At 38.0% G+C, this 21,207-nt stretch overlaps 1 protein-coding gene across 5 annotated transcripts in view; it reads left to right on the forward strand.

The window, feature by feature from the left end:
* dnc (phosphodiesterase dunce) overlaps window positions 1–21,207 on the forward strand; it is a 141,572-nt gene that overhangs the window by 18,095 nt on the left and 102,270 nt on the right. For 4 of the 5 annotated variants that reach the window (XM_011642259.3, XM_089074534.1, XM_011642260.3 and 1 more), the window contains exon 2: window positions 5,832–7,180. In XM_011642259.3, the coding sequence (XP_011640561.2) occupies window positions 6,174–7,180 (1,007 nt within the window). In that variant the 5' untranslated portion in view covers window positions 5,832–6,173. The remainder of the gene's footprint in view (window positions 1–5,831; window positions 7,181–21,207) is intronic. The other variant, XM_089074535.1, reaches the window with a different exon arrangement.

Genomic DNA, 21,207 nt, shown 5'->3' on the forward strand with positions numbered 1-21,207 from the left:
TGCTGGTGCTGCGCGTTGCGAAAGCGGAGATACAAGGCTTTTACGCAATTTTGACTTCCATACAGTGACAGTTTTGGCGGAGCATTTCCCCCCCCCCCCCCAGTTGATTTTTCGAGATACAAACGTGTCAATTGTGCACGCGATATATATCGCGACTTCATGCATCCGCATCCCGCATGTCCCGTTGCATCCTTGTTCCGTCGCACGGAGCTCATCAAAAAATTCATCAAAAAATTAATATTAATTTAATGCAATGCGGGAATTACATTTGTTGTTACGCATTGTTGGTTCCATCGGGATATTAATAAACAGACGTAAATATGTTTCCACTCAACGCCAATATAATCGCCAATATTATTTGTGTTTTAACACATACATGCGTTTTAACAGTTTCCAACACATTAACGAGAAAAGTCGATTGGTTTTATTGAAAATAGAATTTTTATTAACGTTATGTTTGATTTCAATGTTTGCTCTTTTGTACACAGGCTTCGTACTTACGTTTTATTGGAGCGATATTACAATACACGCAAATATTGCCATTTTAATATAATTATCGACTATTTGTTCTTTCACGTTCCGCTCTCTCTTTTTATTTTAATAATCTTTTTATTTGCTTTATGTTACTTCGTTCTATTCTTTCTATCTTTATTACGGAATAAGTTTTACAAGTTGCACACATATAACAAACTTAAATTTCAACTCTCGTGTATTTCCGTCGCTATCAATATAGATCGATCTTAAAACATCTGTCATGTCGTTTGCAAAAACATAGATATTCCATTTTATATATATATATATATGTATATGAAACTTTTGGATTTACGTCAATGCAAACAAGTATAAAATTCCTAATGGTCTCGATTGTTTCTTTGTTACTGCGCGTAAAATTTGAATTAATTTACAGATTTTAGAATTATTTTAACGACTACTACAAAAAGACGACATTGTAATCAATTGATATTTTTAACAAAATCTTTCAAGAGATTTTTGACTGCGAATTGTTTTTGCACTGATAGAATATTTATATAAAATACTCTCAGGGGGGAGAGAGGAAATATGCATTATTCTGGCATGAAACAGCAAATATGTTATTTAAATCGCAAAATGTAAAATCCTTTTGTTATAGATAAAAAATACTATATATTACAAATAAAAAAATACTGCAATAAACAAAATACTAATAAAATATATAATATTAAATAAAATACTGTTAAAAATTAATAAAATACATAATACGAAGCAAAATACTAATAAAATATTAATAAATAAAAAAATACCATTTGCAGAGAGAGAAAGTTTGGTTTCTCATTATTGTCGCTGTGTGTGTGTGTGTGTGTGTGTGTGTGTGTGTGTGTGTAGATGTGGGTGTGGGTGTGTGTGGATAATAATGGCAGAGTGAACTCGCGTCAATCCTATTTAAATGTATCGAAATATACTCGAGATGAAGTGCCTCACGGTCTAGCGCTCAGCTAAAATGGCCAAATCGCGTGGCACCCAGTGATGAATCTAGGTGAAAGGGCGAATCCAGTCCGTTTGACCTAGAACCCAATTCCCGTAATCCGACTGCACCAGCTGGTCTCATCGCCGAAATCGATGAGACCGTTATATAGAACTCCAGTAAACGGATCCAACCGGAAGTGGCGTGTTTCCCCGGGTTCGTACCGAGTGAAGTGTAGCCTTGCCGTGTGTCTCGCGTGGGTGGCGAAACACTGCGAGCGATTTCACGCCGGTGGTCATCAACAAATCGTGACTGCCTCGTCGAGGAATCGCCGGGCCGACTATTTAAGCCGAGAACAAGGTTACCGTGGCCTCTAGGATTTCTATTAGTTCGTTGAATTTGATACGACCGAATTTCGAATGAAACGTATCATAATCATCTGTGGATGATTGTGATACGTGCCCTGATCGCAGAAGTAAATTGCAACTTTTGTCAATATGCCAATATTTTGGGGGGTAGTCTATAATCGACTGCTAGATTCTTCCAGTAATTTTTATTTGAATTTTATTGGAAATTTTTATTTGAACTTTATATATTATATTTTAGAAGAAATCATTTTATTCATTTATGAAGTAAATATATCTTGATTTATTTATTATTTATATATTTTCATTTATTTATTAATTTTCATGTATTACCTGCAATTAACGTACGTATGTTTTATTAATTTTTTATTCGTTGCTAATCAAATAAACGTGTATAGTTTTTCCCGCACAGACGCATGATCAGTCACAATTTTTTGTCAAGTTATAAACTTAGTTATTAATATTCTGTAACACATGTAAAATTAATTAGTATGACAACTAAAATATTCGTTGTAATTAATTTGTTTGTTATATATACGAATATATAAGGCGCAATATAATCTTAATAATACACACAGTTATGCGCGATTCCATCAGTTTTCCGATATTATATCGCGATGATAATAAGCGTATATTCTACGGAGCAAATTGCATCGCGCGGATTTTCAGTGTCGTCAATTTCGCGAAAGTTCGCTCGCTGTGCAATCTAAGAGCAGGATCGATAAGTAAAATGCTGGTAAAGCCTCGCGTGTAATCGGCCACATAATCTGCAGCGTAGATATGAATGGTCCCAACGTGGGTGTCCTTGCTGATTTAGAATAAAGGATCAGTCCGGAAAAATAGCGCTTTCACGATACGGAGTCCGATTACGAAAACTGTTTTTCCGTTTTTCCGAACTGCAACGTCGCGTTAATCTCTTTTAAAAGATTAAATACCCGTGTCATCTATCAAGATCGCAGATGAGAAAAGCACCGAAATATCGTAAAAGCTGAAAAAACTCAGACAGAGAGTTAGAAATTGTAGTTAGAATTTTAGAAACTCTTATTAAAGCGCGAGGATCCTAACGCGCTTGATAATAACTTTAAAAAAAAAATTAACTTTTAGCTGTACAATAAAGAGACGTATAATACCTAAGAGAGGTAAGCGTAATAAAAAAAGATAAATTGTTATTATTCTTTTCGAAACTGTAAAGGCTAAGAGGATATGGGTATACGCGCTAAAAGTTTAATATCGAAATTTCAATCACGAAGCATTAAATATTAAATGTTGAACGTCAGTTGGGCGCTCCTGTATAGACATTAAATTAACGAAGGTTGTGTCTGCCGTGTTTTTGCCGTACTTTGATGTAGATCACTGAAAGTTTCGCAAATGGTTTGGCAGAATTTCTTGGCATCTTTTTGCAAACTGGCCGAAAATCTGCTAAAAGCGGCAGCATATCGACTTCTTCTTTTCGTACAGTTATAGTAGGTAAGATTCTTAACATTGCCGATCAATGTCTCTATAAACAAATTAGGTACGACAGCATCATTTATCATGCAATTAAAAGGCAGCAAGAACTCTGTATAAAAATTTGTTGCAAAAGCAGAACTTAATTTGAAAGCTCAACTAAAAAAAAGCTTGTTTAATTAAAAAGAAAAAGTAATTGTCGTGGAATGGAATGGACATGTAATAATATACATACACACACACACACACACACACACACACACACACACACACACATAGTTACACGCGATTTTGAAATTATTGTTATTATTTATAATATCTTATTTCGTTTATATTAATATACGCGATATCGTCCCGGATCAATTTTAAACTTTAGCAGATAGTCCGTTCGGAGTTGAACGACTATCGGATTGACATCGGATCCGACGCGATGTAATCAGCGCGAGAGAAGTTAACAGAAGTTGTTTCGAAAATTAGAAATTGCTCATCGGATTATTATTACCACGCACGGAATACACGATCGCGGCAAAATATCGTCGGCGTTCGACATTCGACATTTCATATCAGAGCTCGTTGTCGAATGCGCCGTGATTCAATTTGCTTGATATTACTCATTATCCGCGATGCGAAACTGTACAATTAACCTGATAAACGCGTGGAATAAATTCATCGGTGTTAGATTGGTTGGTATGTACGTAACATCTACGATTATAGCATTACGTTTACAATCGGTTGAAATAATTTATTACGCGCGTCCCGCATATATTAATTAATGCGATTTGCACGCCGCACAACTACGCGACCCTTAATACCGCGAATTACTTCGTTCATGTGAGTAATGCTTGGAATGCGCGCGTTATCCGCTCGTAAACTGCGGACCATAAAAATCGTGAAAAAAAACTCCCCCAGAAAATTCTTGTCGCTGGGAAATAAATACCACAGGGAAATTCCTGCCATAGAAACGAATACGGTACTCTACGCGATAAGTATCAGGGAAAATATGCAAGATACACACGCTCTACATGTCTTTCCCATCGGATTGGTTCTCATTGTGTGCGATCGCTGCGAGTTCTATACTACGCAAATAAGATAGCTACCACTTAAAGCACTTCGATCATTTCTCATTTATATGGCGTAACTGCTATAGCCAGATACAGTCTTGCAGTTCAACTTAAAGGGGGATGCAATCGAATGACTTCACCGCGCCTGTTGTGCCCATTGTCTCTACCGGTAGCCATTATTGCGAACTTGTATCGAATTCTTGTTTCGCCCGCCAATTGCACGTCACTTGAAAGCGAAGCTTACGAACCTGGAAAGCTACGCCTTCGCGCACGGGCGCTTTAATTCATGAATTTCGTCCGTGGACAAGGTAACTCTTGCGGAAACTATAAATGTTCCGGTTAAAGAGAAGTAGAACGTTCAAAGACGAAAAAAGAGAAAGAGAAAGATGAGGAGGGAAGGAGAGAAAAATGTCGATAGCATGCAATTTATTAGAATCAAGTTATAGTTGTTCTGTTAATTAAAATTATAAGGAAATCAATTCGATTGCTCGCGTAGACGAGCTATTTTGCGAAAAAAAGTGGAATTTGGAATTTGGAATTTTTTTACATACGAATGAACATATTTACCGTTGCAAATAAAACGTTAAATTTGCCGTCTCTTCCGTTTCTTATTTATTTTCTTTTCCATACAGGAATCTTATGCAAATATTTTGAAGAATAGCTGAGTTTAAATTTTTAATTTACGTCATAATTCATCAAATGTTGACAATATATATATATATATAAAATCTTTTAGTTGTTATGAAATTGAATTTATTATGAATACAAATAAAATTTATTGAATTTTCTCACACTTTCTAATTAAATTGTCATTATCATTATAAAAGTTTTGTTATATAAAACAATATTAATTATCTTTTTTGTCTGTGAAAGAATTAAGTAGAATATGTAAATTATTTGGAGAAAATTTAAAACTGAATGAAATTGAAAAATACTAAAATGTAACAAAATATTACAAAATATAGTAGATTCGATTATTTTGTGATTAATTTTGATTCAACCTGAGAACGTGAGAATAATTGAATTTTAGTAACTTCAAACCAATTAATTCAAACCAGTTTGTAATCGAAAAAAATACAATCCCGCTATTCCGAAGGCATTCAATATCAACGACAAATTTATATCTGGTAAATTTTTTTTAAACGTAACTGTCGATAGTCCAATTTTCCTTTGCATACTTTAATCTTAACGATTCGGTTTAGCGATTTTTCCTTTGATTTCATATACACAGTGTTCAACGTTAAAAACAATTTAATTTGTTTTCATTTAAAATATCATTTATTATTGTAGCTGATGCAAAAATAAAATTTAGAAATTGCGTACACAATAGATTTAACAAACAAACGCTTAAATATTTGCTATGTTATTTATTATGTGTATCGTTGTTGAAAAAATTTTTATTGAAATTAATGAAATTAATGATGGAAAATGCAAGAAATATCGAAGATGGCTCCAAGTGCTCCAATGCAAATAAGTAAAATTATCCCCAAAATATTGAAAAGTGTCATTGGTTTTCAGCTTGTCGGCTATTAAACGGCAAGATCATGTAGGTGGGAAACGCGATGCAGTTGAAAAAAAAGAAATGCCGAGAACGATGCATTCCAATCTGACGACAAAGAGATCCACGTGGAATCGTGAATACATTCTGCTGGAAAATTTGACAATTTGACTGCTCCGTTTTACAACGATATAGACAATCGAGTTTATTTCTACCGGATTAATCATCTACACAAATAATCTTCTGACAACCTTACTCGGACGACGTTGGATTATCGCGGAAAAAGTTTTGGCCTCTTAATTTCCCTCTTAATTTACTGCGGTAACATCCGTCAGTGTTTCCCGGAATAATCTATCGAGAAAATGGACGAGGATGAAACCGAGGAACTGCGTGAGGCGGTTTCGCTGGTGAATCGATTCTCTACGAAAGTTACTACATCGAAAGTTACCTCCAAGTTCAGTCAGCATATTCTGCGGGCGCAGGAGTCGGCGGAGGATTCCGACACGATGGAATGCGTGTCCGAGAACGAAGTGGAGAACCTGCCGAAGGACGAGGACGCGCCGAGCAAGACGCGCAGGAAGGTATACGAGAGATATCCATACTCCTTGGACATTCCGGACGACGCCGAACGTCGAAAAACGACGGTGTCCTCCCTTCGTGTGAGCGACAGCTCGCGACTGGGTCTCTTCATGGTTACAAATCGCAGCTCGCAGTCCAGCTCCAGCCAGGAGGAGTACGAGCCCGAGGTGAAGAGCATTTCGAGACTGCAGATGCAGCAGCAACGCCAGCAGCAGCAGCAGCAGCAACAGCAGCAGCAGCAGCAGCAGCAGCAACAACACCTGTTGACGACCGGCGGCGTCAGCAGCCAAGTGACCGCCAGATCGATGGAGAGCCTGCGATCGTCGAGGAACTTCCTCAGCGCCGACGATCGTTACAGCGAGGACTGCAAGTCGATGGAGTCGCTGTCCTCGTCCTCGGAGACGCACTTGGGCTCCTCCAGAAGTCATTACAGGAGCTTCCTGACGTCGTCGGCGAGGGACGTGCGCAGGATCGTGACGGTCGAGTCGAAGAGCAGCGAGAATCTACACCGGGAGGAGAGCCTGAATGCCGAGGTCAGGCGCGGTTTATTCGCTAATACCGGCCTGGAGAGGAAGATACCGCAGCACCTGAGCCTGCCGCCGCCGACCAGCGTATTCTCTTTGACCAGTCCTGGTGGTAGCGATCGCAGGATCACGATCCTGAGCCCGCACTCGCCCCTGCAGACGTCGGAGTTCCAATTCTCCGCGCAGACGCTCAAGAACAGACGTAAGAAGGCCATCGTATTGCCGAGGTTGGTGTTGCCCCGAAGCGAATCCGAGGTCTTTCTAGAGTGAGTAGTTGAATGATCGAATTTCCTGCTCTGCCATTGTGTCCGTGTTTTCGAGGGTAGCTTCGCTCGGGGGCGATCGCCCTTTGTTTCATGGTTCGCCGTGTTAACCTTTTCGGCGCGCGTTGGCTCGTAAAAAAAAAAAATAAATAAAAAATAAATAAATAAATGGAATTGGTAGATATCGCGGAAAATTTATTGTGTAAATTCGCGAATGGATTGAACAACGGAACGGAGGTTAAACGAGAGACGGGGGAATGCGCGATTTATTAACAAAGCCAGAGATAATATATACCTTTGATGAAATGATGACGATTCGATTTCGTGAATACACTCTCGCGTGAATATCTAATATTTATTATATACCGCACTAATCCACCGGGATGCCAATTATTACGGATGTGAATGATTATTTTATTATGATTGAATTGAATTTGCTATAGAGTAAACACGAAATTATTATATTATATACGCGAAACGTATTCCATGTGATTGCGCATGTGTCGATGTTGCAACGATATTATTATCGTGATTTCCCATCAAATGAATATGGGTCGAATATAAAGCCTTTGATGGCTTATAGATTCATACTTCAATACCGCATCTAGATTCATTACTCGTTTCTAACAGAAGCTGTTTTATAATAATTGTTGAAGAAATTGTTGTAAATAATGCAAATGTGAAAATGGCAAAAACAAAAATTCAGATTTCTTGTAATTAAATTTTAGATTTTTATATTTAAAAATTACGGGAGAAAGAGAGAAAAGGAAAAGGCATGGATCAAGTAAACTTTCTTTTAAAAATAACGATGTACTATTTATATATAATCTTATGAAGGGGAAAACGAACGAGATATATCGTGTAATTATTTTTCAGCTTCTCTGTGAGCAGCTTCATGCGATCTTGTTAGAGACGCAATATTCCTTTAAAACTTTCCGACAAAGAAACGTGCATTGTAACGTTACTACGATGTAGTTAGACGTAATTGTTCTTGTCACTCGTAAATGGGAAGGACTGTTTACCGCAGAGCAGACCATTCCTTTGTGATGCGAATCGTGCACGTTTCAAATTCTGTTTAGAATTAATTCCGATGCCGTTTGATCGTAGCACGAAGAATAACGAATAGCATTCGTTTTGTTTATATTAGAATATTCTGCCTTGTTCCGTAAAGCCCTGCTGGATAGCGCCGCACGAATAATCGTTTCATAATTGCACACATATGACGCGCTCAATGTTGCGCATTGCTCCGCTACCGATGATATCAATTACATTATTATATTACAGCTGAACAATTTTACATGTACACGTCGCATTTGCGTATTACATATTATCTTTAGATAATTCAATAGTCAAATCTGGGCATTGCATCATTTAAATATAATTATAATTGCTTTTTTTAATTGCATTTGTTTTAGAAAGTTAAAATTTTTTTTTAAACGATGTTTACACAAGTTTTATCGGAGCAAATTCAGAAGTTAATTACTTTATGAACATAATTAACCGAATAATGCAGAATATTACGAGCGCTTTATTCTCTTTGTAATATCTGCCTTGCTTTACCTAAGGAAACTCTCATCTCTCATTTTCTCGAAAATGCCGCTCGCAGTTTTATCTTCGGTCATTTTCGGCACATAAAGCCGCCGGGAGCGCAATTACCTTAATTTCCGCGCAGTTCATCGAATGTCATCGCGTATTGCTTTTCTCGTTTCAAACAATTTCATGCTTCCTAGAAAATACAAGTCGAGTACAAGCGGTACAAGGACTGTTGCGTAAAAAGCGTATGTTATTATTATGCACCTCATTGCGCTACTTTATTCATTATTTACAAGTTGAATTGGATGAGAAAAAGTTTTTTCTTCAAGTGATTAGCGCTTTTTCTCCGATTTACCGCGACCGTCACTTTAACCGCAATCTGGCAAAACCGCCAGTAATTATGTCGTGTCACATTCCAAGTACAAACCATGTGTTTGCCGGCCGTTTACGCAAACGTTTACCGGGCACCGTTCAACTGGGACGTGTGTTCGAAAATAGATTGCGCGTCTACCGATGCTTTCAACCTGGAAATGTCGGCCGATGAATGCGGCGAGCGCGACGTAAGCGGCGAGCGCGAGGGAAATGCGGAAATCTTTCTCTGAGATGGCGCTTTCCTCTGAGAAATTACGTCGAACGGGTTTCGAAACGATTTAGACATACTTCAATCAGGATAAAATTGCCTGATCGATGCGAACGTTTCATCTCGATGATGCGAAATATCGTACACCTTCTCTTTGCCTCTTTTTCAAATGTACTGAGCGCATTTGCTCTCTCTGCTCTGTCTCTCTCTTTCTCTCTTTCTCTCTCTCTCTCTCTCTCTCTCTCTCTCTTGTAACAAGATATCTCGTTTTAAAAATCAGAGATCGCGAGTAACTTAATGAAAGTATTTTTTTTTTGTATATGTATATGTGTATAAGTAGATTTCGCATTTGTGACGCTTTTTCGCATTCGAATATAACGGGCTTCAATCAGATTTAACGTATGCATAAAAAATATGTATCTGTGCATGAATTAGGGAAAATGTGATTTGCTAAATATACGGCCTCTTTTGTTGTACATATTTTTTCAAAAAATAAAATCTTCCATTGAAATCGCATCGAGACATTTAGAAAATTCTTGAAAAATATTTTCGCAGAATTTTCCATACTTTATTTAATCAAGCTTGTACTGGAAAATGTCGCTAGTTCCTTTTTTCACTCTGTTGTGACAAATCTGACGAAAAAATTATTTAATAATTAACTCGGATTTAGTATTAACTCGTGGATTTTCATGCGAAAGCTCGTCGAGATAAATTCTGCGGATGAGTAAACAATTTTTTAAGATTTCGTATGGAATTAAGATTACGTCTGTATAAAAAAGATTTAAAAAAAAATTGCTGTAAAATGCTATTTCTATTTTAAGTTCTCGGAAATATTTAATTGCAACAATTCACTTAATTAGATATATTTAATACATTCTTTAATATTCCATACAATTTTACTGTAGTTGTAATTTATTTTAGTGGATTGTGCAACAAACACAGTTTTTTTGTTTGAAAATGTAAAACTAATGTATATTTAAAATTTGTATTGAAAAAAATTTAATCAATTTTATCAAAGCTTCTACGAAGCTTCCTGGAAGAAAATCCCATATGCGAATATATTGATATTGATATTGAATTGAATATTTTTAATTAAAAAATAAATTCTTTATATAATATTAATCGGAAATAGGAAAAATAATTCTAAACTAAAGATATGTTCCCTCGGCATGAACAATATCGTTAAGATTGAAAAATACAAGGTCAAAAGGTGCTTGAGGATCGTGAATTAAAGCTTGATCGCTCATACCGCCATCGTTCTACACAAAAGCCTTTCATTTTGCATATCGTGGCTGTAGTGCAGTAACGGCTCTGTTTTCTCTTCTCTTACCTGCGTTTAAGATCTTCTAAACGTCACTCGTAAAGTGCACCGTTGGCCCTTGGCTCGTTAAACAAGGCCTTTCTCGAATAGCTTTTGCTGCGCTCACGAGATGAAACACGGAATATAAAACAGAGTGAATCGGAGCTTGTTTGCGAGGGAGTTATGATACTATGTGCCGTACGTACGTGATTTCCTTGATATTGGAATAGAACTAAAGCGGGAGTGCTTGGAATGGAACGACCTGTATTCGGACGTATAGACGTGACCCTTTCACGGCAGTAATTGCCTTTGCCTTTTGCACGGATTCTGTTTATAAGCTGATTACGAAATCCATATTTACATCGGTACACGGTAGTGTCGATAGTACATCTATTAATTCAGCAATTGTCATTCAGCTAGTTGTCCATTATTACAGTTAACGATTTGGAAACAATACGTTCGGATCTCGCATTTCCAAATCGCCAATATGCGATATTGTAAATGCTAATTGATCTAACCGCAGAACAATATTCGTGTTTGTCTTTTGGGAAAAGTGTAAGTGAGGAGGAGAGAGAACCGATGAAAACTCTTTGTTTTTTTAGAGTAATTTATTTACATTTGTTGTTGGTTATAGCGCTGTTTTATCATCTCGAGCGGTTCTGTTGTCTTGTTTGTTTCGCTATTTCTCAACTGTTGCAGTTATATCTTTCGCAAGTACGAAAAGCTCTTGTTGACCGCGACATTGACACATGTGCGGTATCATCGCGATATAGTGTCGGTGGCTGGTAACCATTGTTTTCTTTTGGAGTCATTATTAATCTACATTGAACTCAAGTTTGATAGTATTTCCCGGCAAACAAAGACGATAAGTATTAAAAGTGACAACCAAAAAAAAAAAAAATTTATAACACAAAGGGAAAGCGCAAGGAAATTGAATTAAACCTGCCGAAAAATATTCTTCTGATTTATTTCAAGTAAATTGAAAAATTTACCTGTAATATTTTGTACTTAACTTTTCTTATAAATGAAAATTCTCGGAACATGGAAATGTCAGTGGTGTCGACTTGTCATTAATTAAAGAAGCAATATGATATTTCATTTGTCTTATTTGCTCAATCATTACTTATTGGTTGGTTACAAGTGATGCTCCAAAAAAGAGAAAGAAAAAGATGAAGGGAGTAAGGGAAGAGAGAGAGAGAGAGAGAGAGAGAGAGAGAGAGAGAGAGAGAGAGAGAGAGAGAATAATAATTTCCCATCAATTATGTGCCCTTTGACGCATATCGTATTACAACATAGCTCTGCAGGAATTACCAAATTGCGTCTAAATGAATGGACACTGCAGCGCGTTAAGAGCATGCTGACCATGCGACATGAATAAGCGATTACGTGCTTGAATTTCGACATTTTCCTACAAATGTAAATTACGCCAGCAGCATATTTACTCGCAAGATAAACTCACGAGTTTAACGGAATGAATGAATATTTACTCGCCTTATTTTACCTATTTCACCTATTTACGCTCTCTCTCTCTCTCTCTCTCTCTCTCTCTCTCTCTCTCTCTCTCTCTCTCTCTCTCTCTCTCTCTCTCTCTGTCTCACACATATGCACACATATGCACACATATGCATGCGTAACATTACACGTTAATTTATCGATCACTGTTGCAATGTTCCGCTTGTCGATTAGTTGGTTGCAACTCCAGATTAAACTTTGCATATAATGGCTCGTTGAACTATTATTTAGCACACAAATCGCTATATATATGCCTGCAATTTGTGTAGATCTTTTAAATAGTAGTCTCAGTATAAAATAGCAATATATTTTACAATTTTTAATCACCGTGTGCGTGAATTTGAATTCGAAACTTAAATTTCTGTGCAATGCGACGCGCGAAAGGTGATAGGTCATTAACGACATACAACGACTTGACAGCTCGAAAATTTGTTTCTCATCCGACACGTAACGACGATAAACGTCCCATTAATTAGAACGTCTCGCATTTATCACAAGGGAAAGGGGAAAGGGAGAGATAGGATCCCGAAGGAGAGTAGCCTGTAATCAATCTCCGGCGTTTTGAGATATTCTCCATCTGCTTAATGTCGGCCGCAAGCTCATATCGGTCGAAAGCTCAATATTTTGTTATTAACCGCAAAGTTAGTTCGTATTCGACATTAATGTATTGCGATCGTTGTACATTGCTAAAGCTAATCTTGAAACAACAATGACGAAGCGCTACACGCTTGCTCACGTTCGGAACAGGCAATTTCAAACTTTGTTTCGAACTTTTCCGCGATCGAAGCACGTAGTGTTGAAGCAACGCGAAACGGGAAACGACTTGAAATGACATCGTTCAAATTTAAATATAATATTGATCGTATCGAATATAAGGGGAAGACGCTTTGTTTTATCTATTTCAGTTTAGATCAAGTCAAGTAGAAATTGATAAAGGAGTTCGGCTGTTTACCGCAAGGTATCTATTTACTCCAGAGAGTACTTCAGTAAGAACTTTCTAAGCTGCTTTCGTCATCTATATGCATATATTGTATGAATTATGGAACTTGCCGATATGATAATATTAGCATCGTAGGCGTAAACGCTTAAATGATTATTTTCGCATGCAGTTTGCGAACTATTTTGACGCGCAGCTTGACAGCTTGAAACTTAACTGCGTTTTCGAGCTCCAAGATTTAATATACCAGTTGTGATCGATCATTTCGACGTGTAATCCTTATTCACGCCAAGTCCCTTCCTTCTGCGTTGTTTCCTCAACGATTCTTCCGTAAGATCGATAGTAATGCGCAACTGAGGGTCGCCACGATGACCTTGATTCATTTAAGATCTAGACCTAGTCACTAAGTTGTACATAAAACTACTTGCAAACAGTTCTGAAGTGTACTCGCGTGTAGAATGATGTAGATTGACGAAACTTTGCGTAGGATAAATTGCAAATCGCTTTTCTCAACCTACAAGTAGAAAATCATCCCAAAGCTATCTGGAATGTCTCTTGTTCTTCGTAATTTAATTTCTACAGCATATATAAAAAAAAAAGTTAATTATCATTTTCATACTTCTTTTTCATACGAGAATACAAATTAATCTTCATTAAATTTTATTACGAAAACACGTCGTCTTTAAAAATAAATAAATTTAAGTTAGTACGATGCGACGAACGTCACGTGATGAACCGATAGCTGCATACATAAATTTGATTTGATTGTAAAGCAAAGGGAGGGAGGGGGGGGAGGGTATCCCCCTGTTATATCATTTCAAGGCTTTCGTAGACAGGCAAATTACATTTTTCATTCAACACTGCACACGTCACTGACATATATCGCGGAAACGAAACATAACATTTGCGAGTAAAAGGGAGAGAGAGAGAGAGAGAGAGAGAGAGAGAGAGAGAGAGAGAGTGTTCTCGGATCGATACAACTGGCATTGCTAGCGTATGTATGTGCCAGTTTCTTCCAGGTAAAAGGTACACATTTCGTTGCACATATAACGGCCGGATTATCGATGGTGGTGTAACGAGCTCGGAAATCGCGGATCGGTAGCCATTCCATCTGATTCGCGACCTCCCTATGCTAATGCTGCATATGTTTGTTCCGCGATATGAACTTTGGCAAATACACCGAGGAGAGCTCGGAGCAGAGAACGGACTGTTAACAAACGACGTCGATATAGACGCAGGGGGGAAAAAAAATACTTTAGTAGAATTGATATTAAAAACCGACCAACCGACCAAGAGCCGCAGTTTGAATATATGGAAAACTGTAGAACTCTCTCTACGCTCGCGAAATGAAAATAAATGTTCCTTGCGTCTGTATATTTATTTACAAATTCACTTAATGCGCGCGCGCTCGTTATCGATGACGGTAGCGATGATATTACTACGTAGTACCGTTCCTGCTACGTAGTACCGTCATATTAATTAACGGGGGATTGAATAATATTGTAAAATTGTAGTTCCAGATTGCGTAAGTAAATCTCACTCGTGTGACGTTGGTTAATAAAAACATGATGTGATATTTTATCAATTTAATTCTGCCCGCAGTATTTTTGCAGGATTTCTTTGCCCGCGTAAAATGACGTGAGTCTTAGTCATTTATTTCGCCATTAATGCAGTTTATATTATGTGCGAGGCAGAATATCGGTTGCAGTGTAGCAATGAAGAATTGACTAATAATGCCAATAAAATTGCAATTTTAATTTGGGACTCTGATGTATTAAATTGCCCCAAGCAAGTGTGCTGCTCATAATACAACCTCATAATTTAATTATAGCAAACTCGACGTTACTCGGGTTAGCCCGTTCTCTTCTCTCCTTTTCTCTCTCCCGCTTTCCATCCCTGTTTCATGAAACTTTGCCCATCTAACAAGTCGTATCACGTGGGGGGGGAGAGGCAAAAAGTCTGGCTTACAATCGTCTTGAGATTAGTTGATCTTTTCAGAATAGTTTGGTCCTGACGGAATACTGAATCAGACAGATTCCTTACTCCTACGACCATGTTGAATTTTCCGACCTACTTTTACCTAGGAGGATCTCGCGTGTTTTTCATGCGAAATTCTTCTGCGAAGTTGTTTTTCAACATTACAGAAGGAAATCTCACGTCGTCACGTGAAATCGAGTCAAAATAGTCTATTTCTGAGGCCAGGCACATCTAAATATTGCGATCGCAAGCGATTGCCAGCGTGAACGAAAGAAGCTATTCTTCGGCGGGACGGCGTCGACGTTTTACGCTTGATTGTCAAACCGTCAGGTCGCAAGACGGATTTGTCGTCGAAGGCTCAACGAGATTGCGGCACTCGGCTGCCAAATTGTCACGTTTATATAAGCGGTATTTCTATACCGAGGCGATGCGCTTGTTTAGAATACGCAATTCTCCGTTTATACGACTGGTTTTCCCGGCGAAATCTTACTTCGGAAATCTTTTTTCGGCGAAATGTTTTTATAACTATTTCTGCCTGTAATTTTATCTTCGTCGTGAAGATAAAGTTACATTTTTTTTTTTTTGCTATAAGAGAGATTCTTAAAGAGGACGACTTACGTCTGTTTAACAAAATCTTACGCGCACATTTGATTTATAAAATCTCACCTCAGATCTTTTTTTTTACCTTACATTAACATATATAAAGAATATTTCAAACTTTTTGTCTCTCTGCAATGCGGAAAAATTGGCGTATCTTGTTTTCTTGGTGACTTCCGTAATTTCTTCGGTGGTGCCGTGACGGGAAATCTTTGAAACTCTCTGATAAACTTTTCACGAACATTTTGTCGTAATACAGCTTTACTGCTGAAGATAACCGTTGTCTGCTTTACCGACTACAAAATCGACCCACATGGTGTATGTAAAGCTTAGCAGATGAACAGATCGTGGCAGCACGATGCCGTGGCTCCTGCAATCAATATTCTGTCGGGTCAAACTTTGTTTTCATCTATAAAATTATCTCGTACAGCAAAATTGCAATTGCTTCTCTCTATATTATTTGTGCAAAAAAACATGAAGTAATAAATGAAAATATATTAAAAACAGTACAATTTAATGAAGTACATCAAACATGACGTACAAAACAAAAACTCATTATTTTCTGAGAATTATTCCGTTTTGTTTATTTACTGTAAAAATTTTTATTTATTTTATTTAATGTAAAGACGTAGATAACATAACGTGTTCCCAATTTAATTACTTCTGAATAAAATAAAAAATTTTTTTTCTTTAGAATGTTTGTCTCACAATTAGAGTTTATTTAATTTTACTTCTAACTGAAAATAAGAATTTATATCCAGTATAACATTTTTTTTATATTGAATTGTTGTTTCGAAATTTTACTTCTAGGTTTATATATAAACATCTCGTTTTACGATTTCTTCAGAAATCCTTGAATATGAATCATTATGAAATTTTTTAATATCGCAATGATTATACGGTACAAATCAATGTGTACGAACCGAAATAGCGACGTCTTCTGCTAAATTGTCAGGGACGTTGCAAAAATGAAAAGATAAAAAGCTCTTAAATATTGGAAGCGTCATCGAAGTACTGGCGTTCTTAGAATACGGAGGGAACAAATCGAAAACTCTGGTCCGGGAATGCAGATTCAGCGAGGAGCAGCCGATAAATGGTGTCATCGCGAGGTGCATTCGAGTGCGCTTTAAATAATGCGGAGCGCAATGCACCTCCTAAGTCTCAAGTTATTGGTGCATAACGAACGGTGCAAGTTATACTGATCTAATTTAATAACTCAATATCTGTCAGGTACAAGGGAATCTCGTTTCGCTATCGTATCCGAGTTTCGCTATTCCTCTCGGGAATAATTTCCAATCAGAATTCTTTCTTCCATCCCTTTTTTGGATTTTCATCGCATGACTAATTTCTTTCTATTAATATATGCAATTAATAACGTTCGATTTTTTTTTTTAGCGTTAATTGATATCTTGCCATTCTATATTAACGCTGTAGTCATTAATTAATATAACGCGTGAGATACGCAACTCGAATTGCGATATTAATTTTGATTTAATGCCGTTCGTGATGTATGCGTTAGTTGTATAAAAAATATAATAATAAATGAAATTTCGCTTTACGGAAATTGAACACATTTAATGTGAAATTTAATACGTTTTGCATTAATAATTGCGACAACATCATTGTATTATTGTTCGAGCTTCTATCTAAAAATTCTCCTATACTTCAAAATACTCGTTCATATCTACTGGGATGTTCGTCGAATATATTTATTGATTTCCCATTGCAAGCACCACTTCAATCGATTGATCGTCGGTATCAGATTGCAAGCCCTCCTGTCTTTGGAATTAGTTTTCTATCGATTTTGTATTCGAGATTTGCCTCTCCACTTCCCATCCTTCCCCCCCCCTCTCTCTCTCTCTCTCTCTCTCTCTCTCTCTCTCTCTGGCTCTCTAGCTCTCTGTCTTTCTTTCAACTCGTTTCTTCCAATAATTTTGCAATCAATAAATCCATACGTCGTTGTCATGCAGTCACATGCATATGCACATAATATTTATACAATTTATGATTATTTTTTTCTTACAGTGTGAAAAAAGTGTGAAATTTTTTCATTTAATAATAAAGCATTTATCTTATTATAATTAATCTTGTAACTTCTTTATCAACGAAAATTTTAAAAAATATTGCAAATTTTGAATTATAATATTTTTATTCACGTTTAATAATTTACATTTCATATTTATATTTATTTATATATCTGTATTTTATATTTTACATTTATTTATATTCCTGTTTAATAATTTATAAAATCATATAAATCATATAAATTATTAAAAACTTTATTTTAATATTGATATCAGTCAATAAAAGCTGTCTTAATTGTCAGTCACATTTACAGTTGACTTGCACTTTTGTTATCATATTTACAATCTCATTATATCTTTGACAAGTGAAATGAAACGTTCAACGTGTGATCTCGGAGCAAACGCGTCCTCTTAAATTTTTTGCTATTGTGAATACGTAGCCACCAGTACGTCCTCGACGCCATTGATTTTACGAGATTGTGCCACGTATTGCTACTATGTTAAAGAAACAATCGAATTTATATGTATTTTGTTTGCGACTAATCTTACAGCTAATTATGCAGCGATGAAATTGAAACATAATAAAAACATAAAAACATCATGCAAATCTGTGACTTTAATATTCAGCGATAGAAAATTCAATGTTTCAATAATTTTCAGTCCATATATGTTCTTCGAACTTTCACGTCGCTGATATACGTGATCCAGAAAGATTCAAGAAAAGAATAGAACGTCTTAGAATGTTGAGATAATTCTTGACATTCCTCGAGCTTTGCATGCAAAAGTGCATGGAAAAGATCGCAACATGTATATTTTCCTTCCGACGTGATGTTATTTAGATTAAAATCGCGTGTATGTGGCCAATATCGTTGACGTAGGTCATGGGTGAACAATTATTCGCGACTTTCACGGCACTTGTGGCCATGGTTCCTCTATACTATATATTGCGTAGGTCACGGATCCGCGTTTTCTGTACGAAAACGAATTTACCTTCGCCTTTCTCTTTGCCACGTCGCATGTTGCGTGTTTTATTGGCTTCCTACCATCTCCCTGACTAGCCTTCGTATCTTTCTCGTAACGTAACCAGCTCTATGTGACTCGATCGGACAATTCCATCGAGCCATTTTTCTCCCAGGCCCCTTCTTATTGCCTCGGAAACACATACCGTCACGTTTTATTGATCGTGCTATTTACTATCTGATAGTTCTCTGGGTGATGTCAAACATGTTATAATATTAAATGTTACTCCAAGAAGGCGAGAGGCGCCAAAAGTTTAATCGACGCTTGTTGCGACGTCGTTTCACAAATTAAAAGCAGATTAAGTATGCGCGTATTTAGCTTGGTAGCGTGCGTCAAAATTTCCGCGTCATAATTTCTAATAAGCCTGCAACATTGTTGCTGGAAATTAGCGAGCGAGATGGTAACAAGTCGTGGGGTTCACCGGGCCGTTAATCGTGCGCAAACTGCATCTTCCCCAGTGTAAATATCGCAATAAACTTGCGCCCCCCTCCCCCCCTTCGTAGTGCTCTCATTTGCACCATGGTCGTCGTTCGTTCATTCGTGCGTCCCCGACAGATTGTATCCTGTTGCAGCGTTTATTCAGACTCACGCTCACGCTCACACACACACACACACACACACACACACACACACACACACACACACACACACACACACGCACGCACACGCACACACACACACACACACAAAACGACGCCGTACACGTTTCCGCCACTCCACTTGATTTCGAACGAAACGTGGGTGTGTCATTCCGAGCACGTGGTTCCAATTCCGCTCTTGTGCGGAGAGCGTGCACGTTTAGGCACGATCGCGATATATCGCGTCTGCCGTCATTTCCGGGACCGACCGTCGCTCGCGCGTCTAGTGGCTCTAGTGGACGGTTTGGTGATTGATTTTCTCTGGTGACGGCTTTACCATCGATTAATTGTGTAATCATTTAGATAATCGCTTAATCAGGCCAATTATCGATGGCTCGCTGCTTTGAAACTTCGAGTCGTGTTTGCTCTTTGGCCGGCCTTTAACATAAATTACCGATATATCTGTGTGCAAAACCAAACCACCGTTTCACCAACATTTCGATAGCGATACATATCAATTTATACATTTAACATCCCTTGTTGTACTCGCAAACGCTGATTTTCCATGAAAAGCAGATGATTTACTTTACTTTACTTTTTCGAAGTATCCTAAATTTAAAAATCGCACGGGAAATCTTCCGCGAAGTCCACCGTTTATACTCGATAAACGTAAACAATTAAATTGCGGTTGTTACAACAAATAATATCTTTTGTTGGAAATCTATTATTTCATTTCTCGTTGTGCTTGTTTATTTATTGAAAGGAGGATAAATAAATGAGGAAGCAAGTTGATATCCGATAATATAATAATAATAAAATAAGAAGTAGAGTGGCAGAGAGGAAGTTGAGGTAAGAAGATAAAAAAGTCCGCCAACGTTCCTGCGTTCATCTCTGGCGCATCTTTGTATTTCATTGTTGTTGAAAGTTCGTCGTCATCACCGCAGTTGAAAATTTTCATTTGTATTCCCCGGTGTATTCATGGCGGTTTTTTTCTTTTATTTTTCTTTTTTTTTTTTTTACTTTTATTTCTGCACCGTCTTTGCATTTGTTTGCTATTCCCTGTGGTATTCGCGGTAGCTTTTCCTTTATATTCTATATGCAACTACCTGGATCACACTTTATTTTTGCTATTATGTCTCACGAATTATTATTTTCCTCTCCCGGCTTTGCGCAGTACGTCCCAAATTATTCTCCTATTCATCGCTCCCCCTGTTCCTAAACGTTGTATGATGGCTATTGTGAGCCGTATCCACTCGTCTCACTCATCTTCACGGCAATCAGCGAGATGATGCGCGCGGTACACGCCGAGCCTCCTAATTAATTCCGTAATCAGTTACCACTCGCAGCATATTCCTTCTTTCTAATTACCGCCCCTTTCACCACTCTCGTGTCCCTCTCGCGTTCTCCGCCACCCCTTCACCACCCCAAACGGCCGCGAGCGTCGGCGTTTTCGGCGTGGAAGTCGACGAAGGAGGCGCTCGCGTCGATAGAGCCACGAGAGAACGGTGTCGGCTCGTCTCCGTCGCTCTTTCGCTCTCCATCTTTCTCCGTAGTACTCTCTCTCTCTCTCTCTCTCTCTCTCTCTCTCTCTCTCTCTCTCTCTCTCTCTCTTCTCTGCCACCTTCCTGTCTCTCCCTCTCTCATTCCCCTCTCTCTTCCTCTCTCTTTCTCTCTCTCTCTCTCTCTCTCTCTCTCTCTCTCTCTCTCTCTTCTCTTTTTCTCTTTCCTCCCTTTCACTCATTTCATTCCATCCCCATCCGCGGGTTTACGTCTGCGGTCCTGCAGCCACGTTGAAGAGCGGCCTGGCCACTCGCACGAATTCCACCGTTGCGTCTCGCCGCGTCCTTCCCCAGGCCGGCCTCGGATCGTCGCCGTCGCTGATCTCACCGCCGAGCTCATCCGCGAGGATCTTCTCCTTCTGCGCGCGTCCTCCGCCGACATTCCGCGCGCGGATCCGTGCGCGTCGCCGAGG

The sequence above is a fragment of the Pogonomyrmex barbatus genome, unplaced genomic scaffold (assembly GCF_055798465.1).
Source record: "Pogonomyrmex barbatus isolate J1 unplaced genomic scaffold, ASM5579846v1 scaffold17, whole genome shotgun sequence".
Classification (NCBI taxonomy): Eukaryota; Metazoa; Arthropoda; class Insecta; order Hymenoptera; family Formicidae; genus Pogonomyrmex; species Pogonomyrmex barbatus.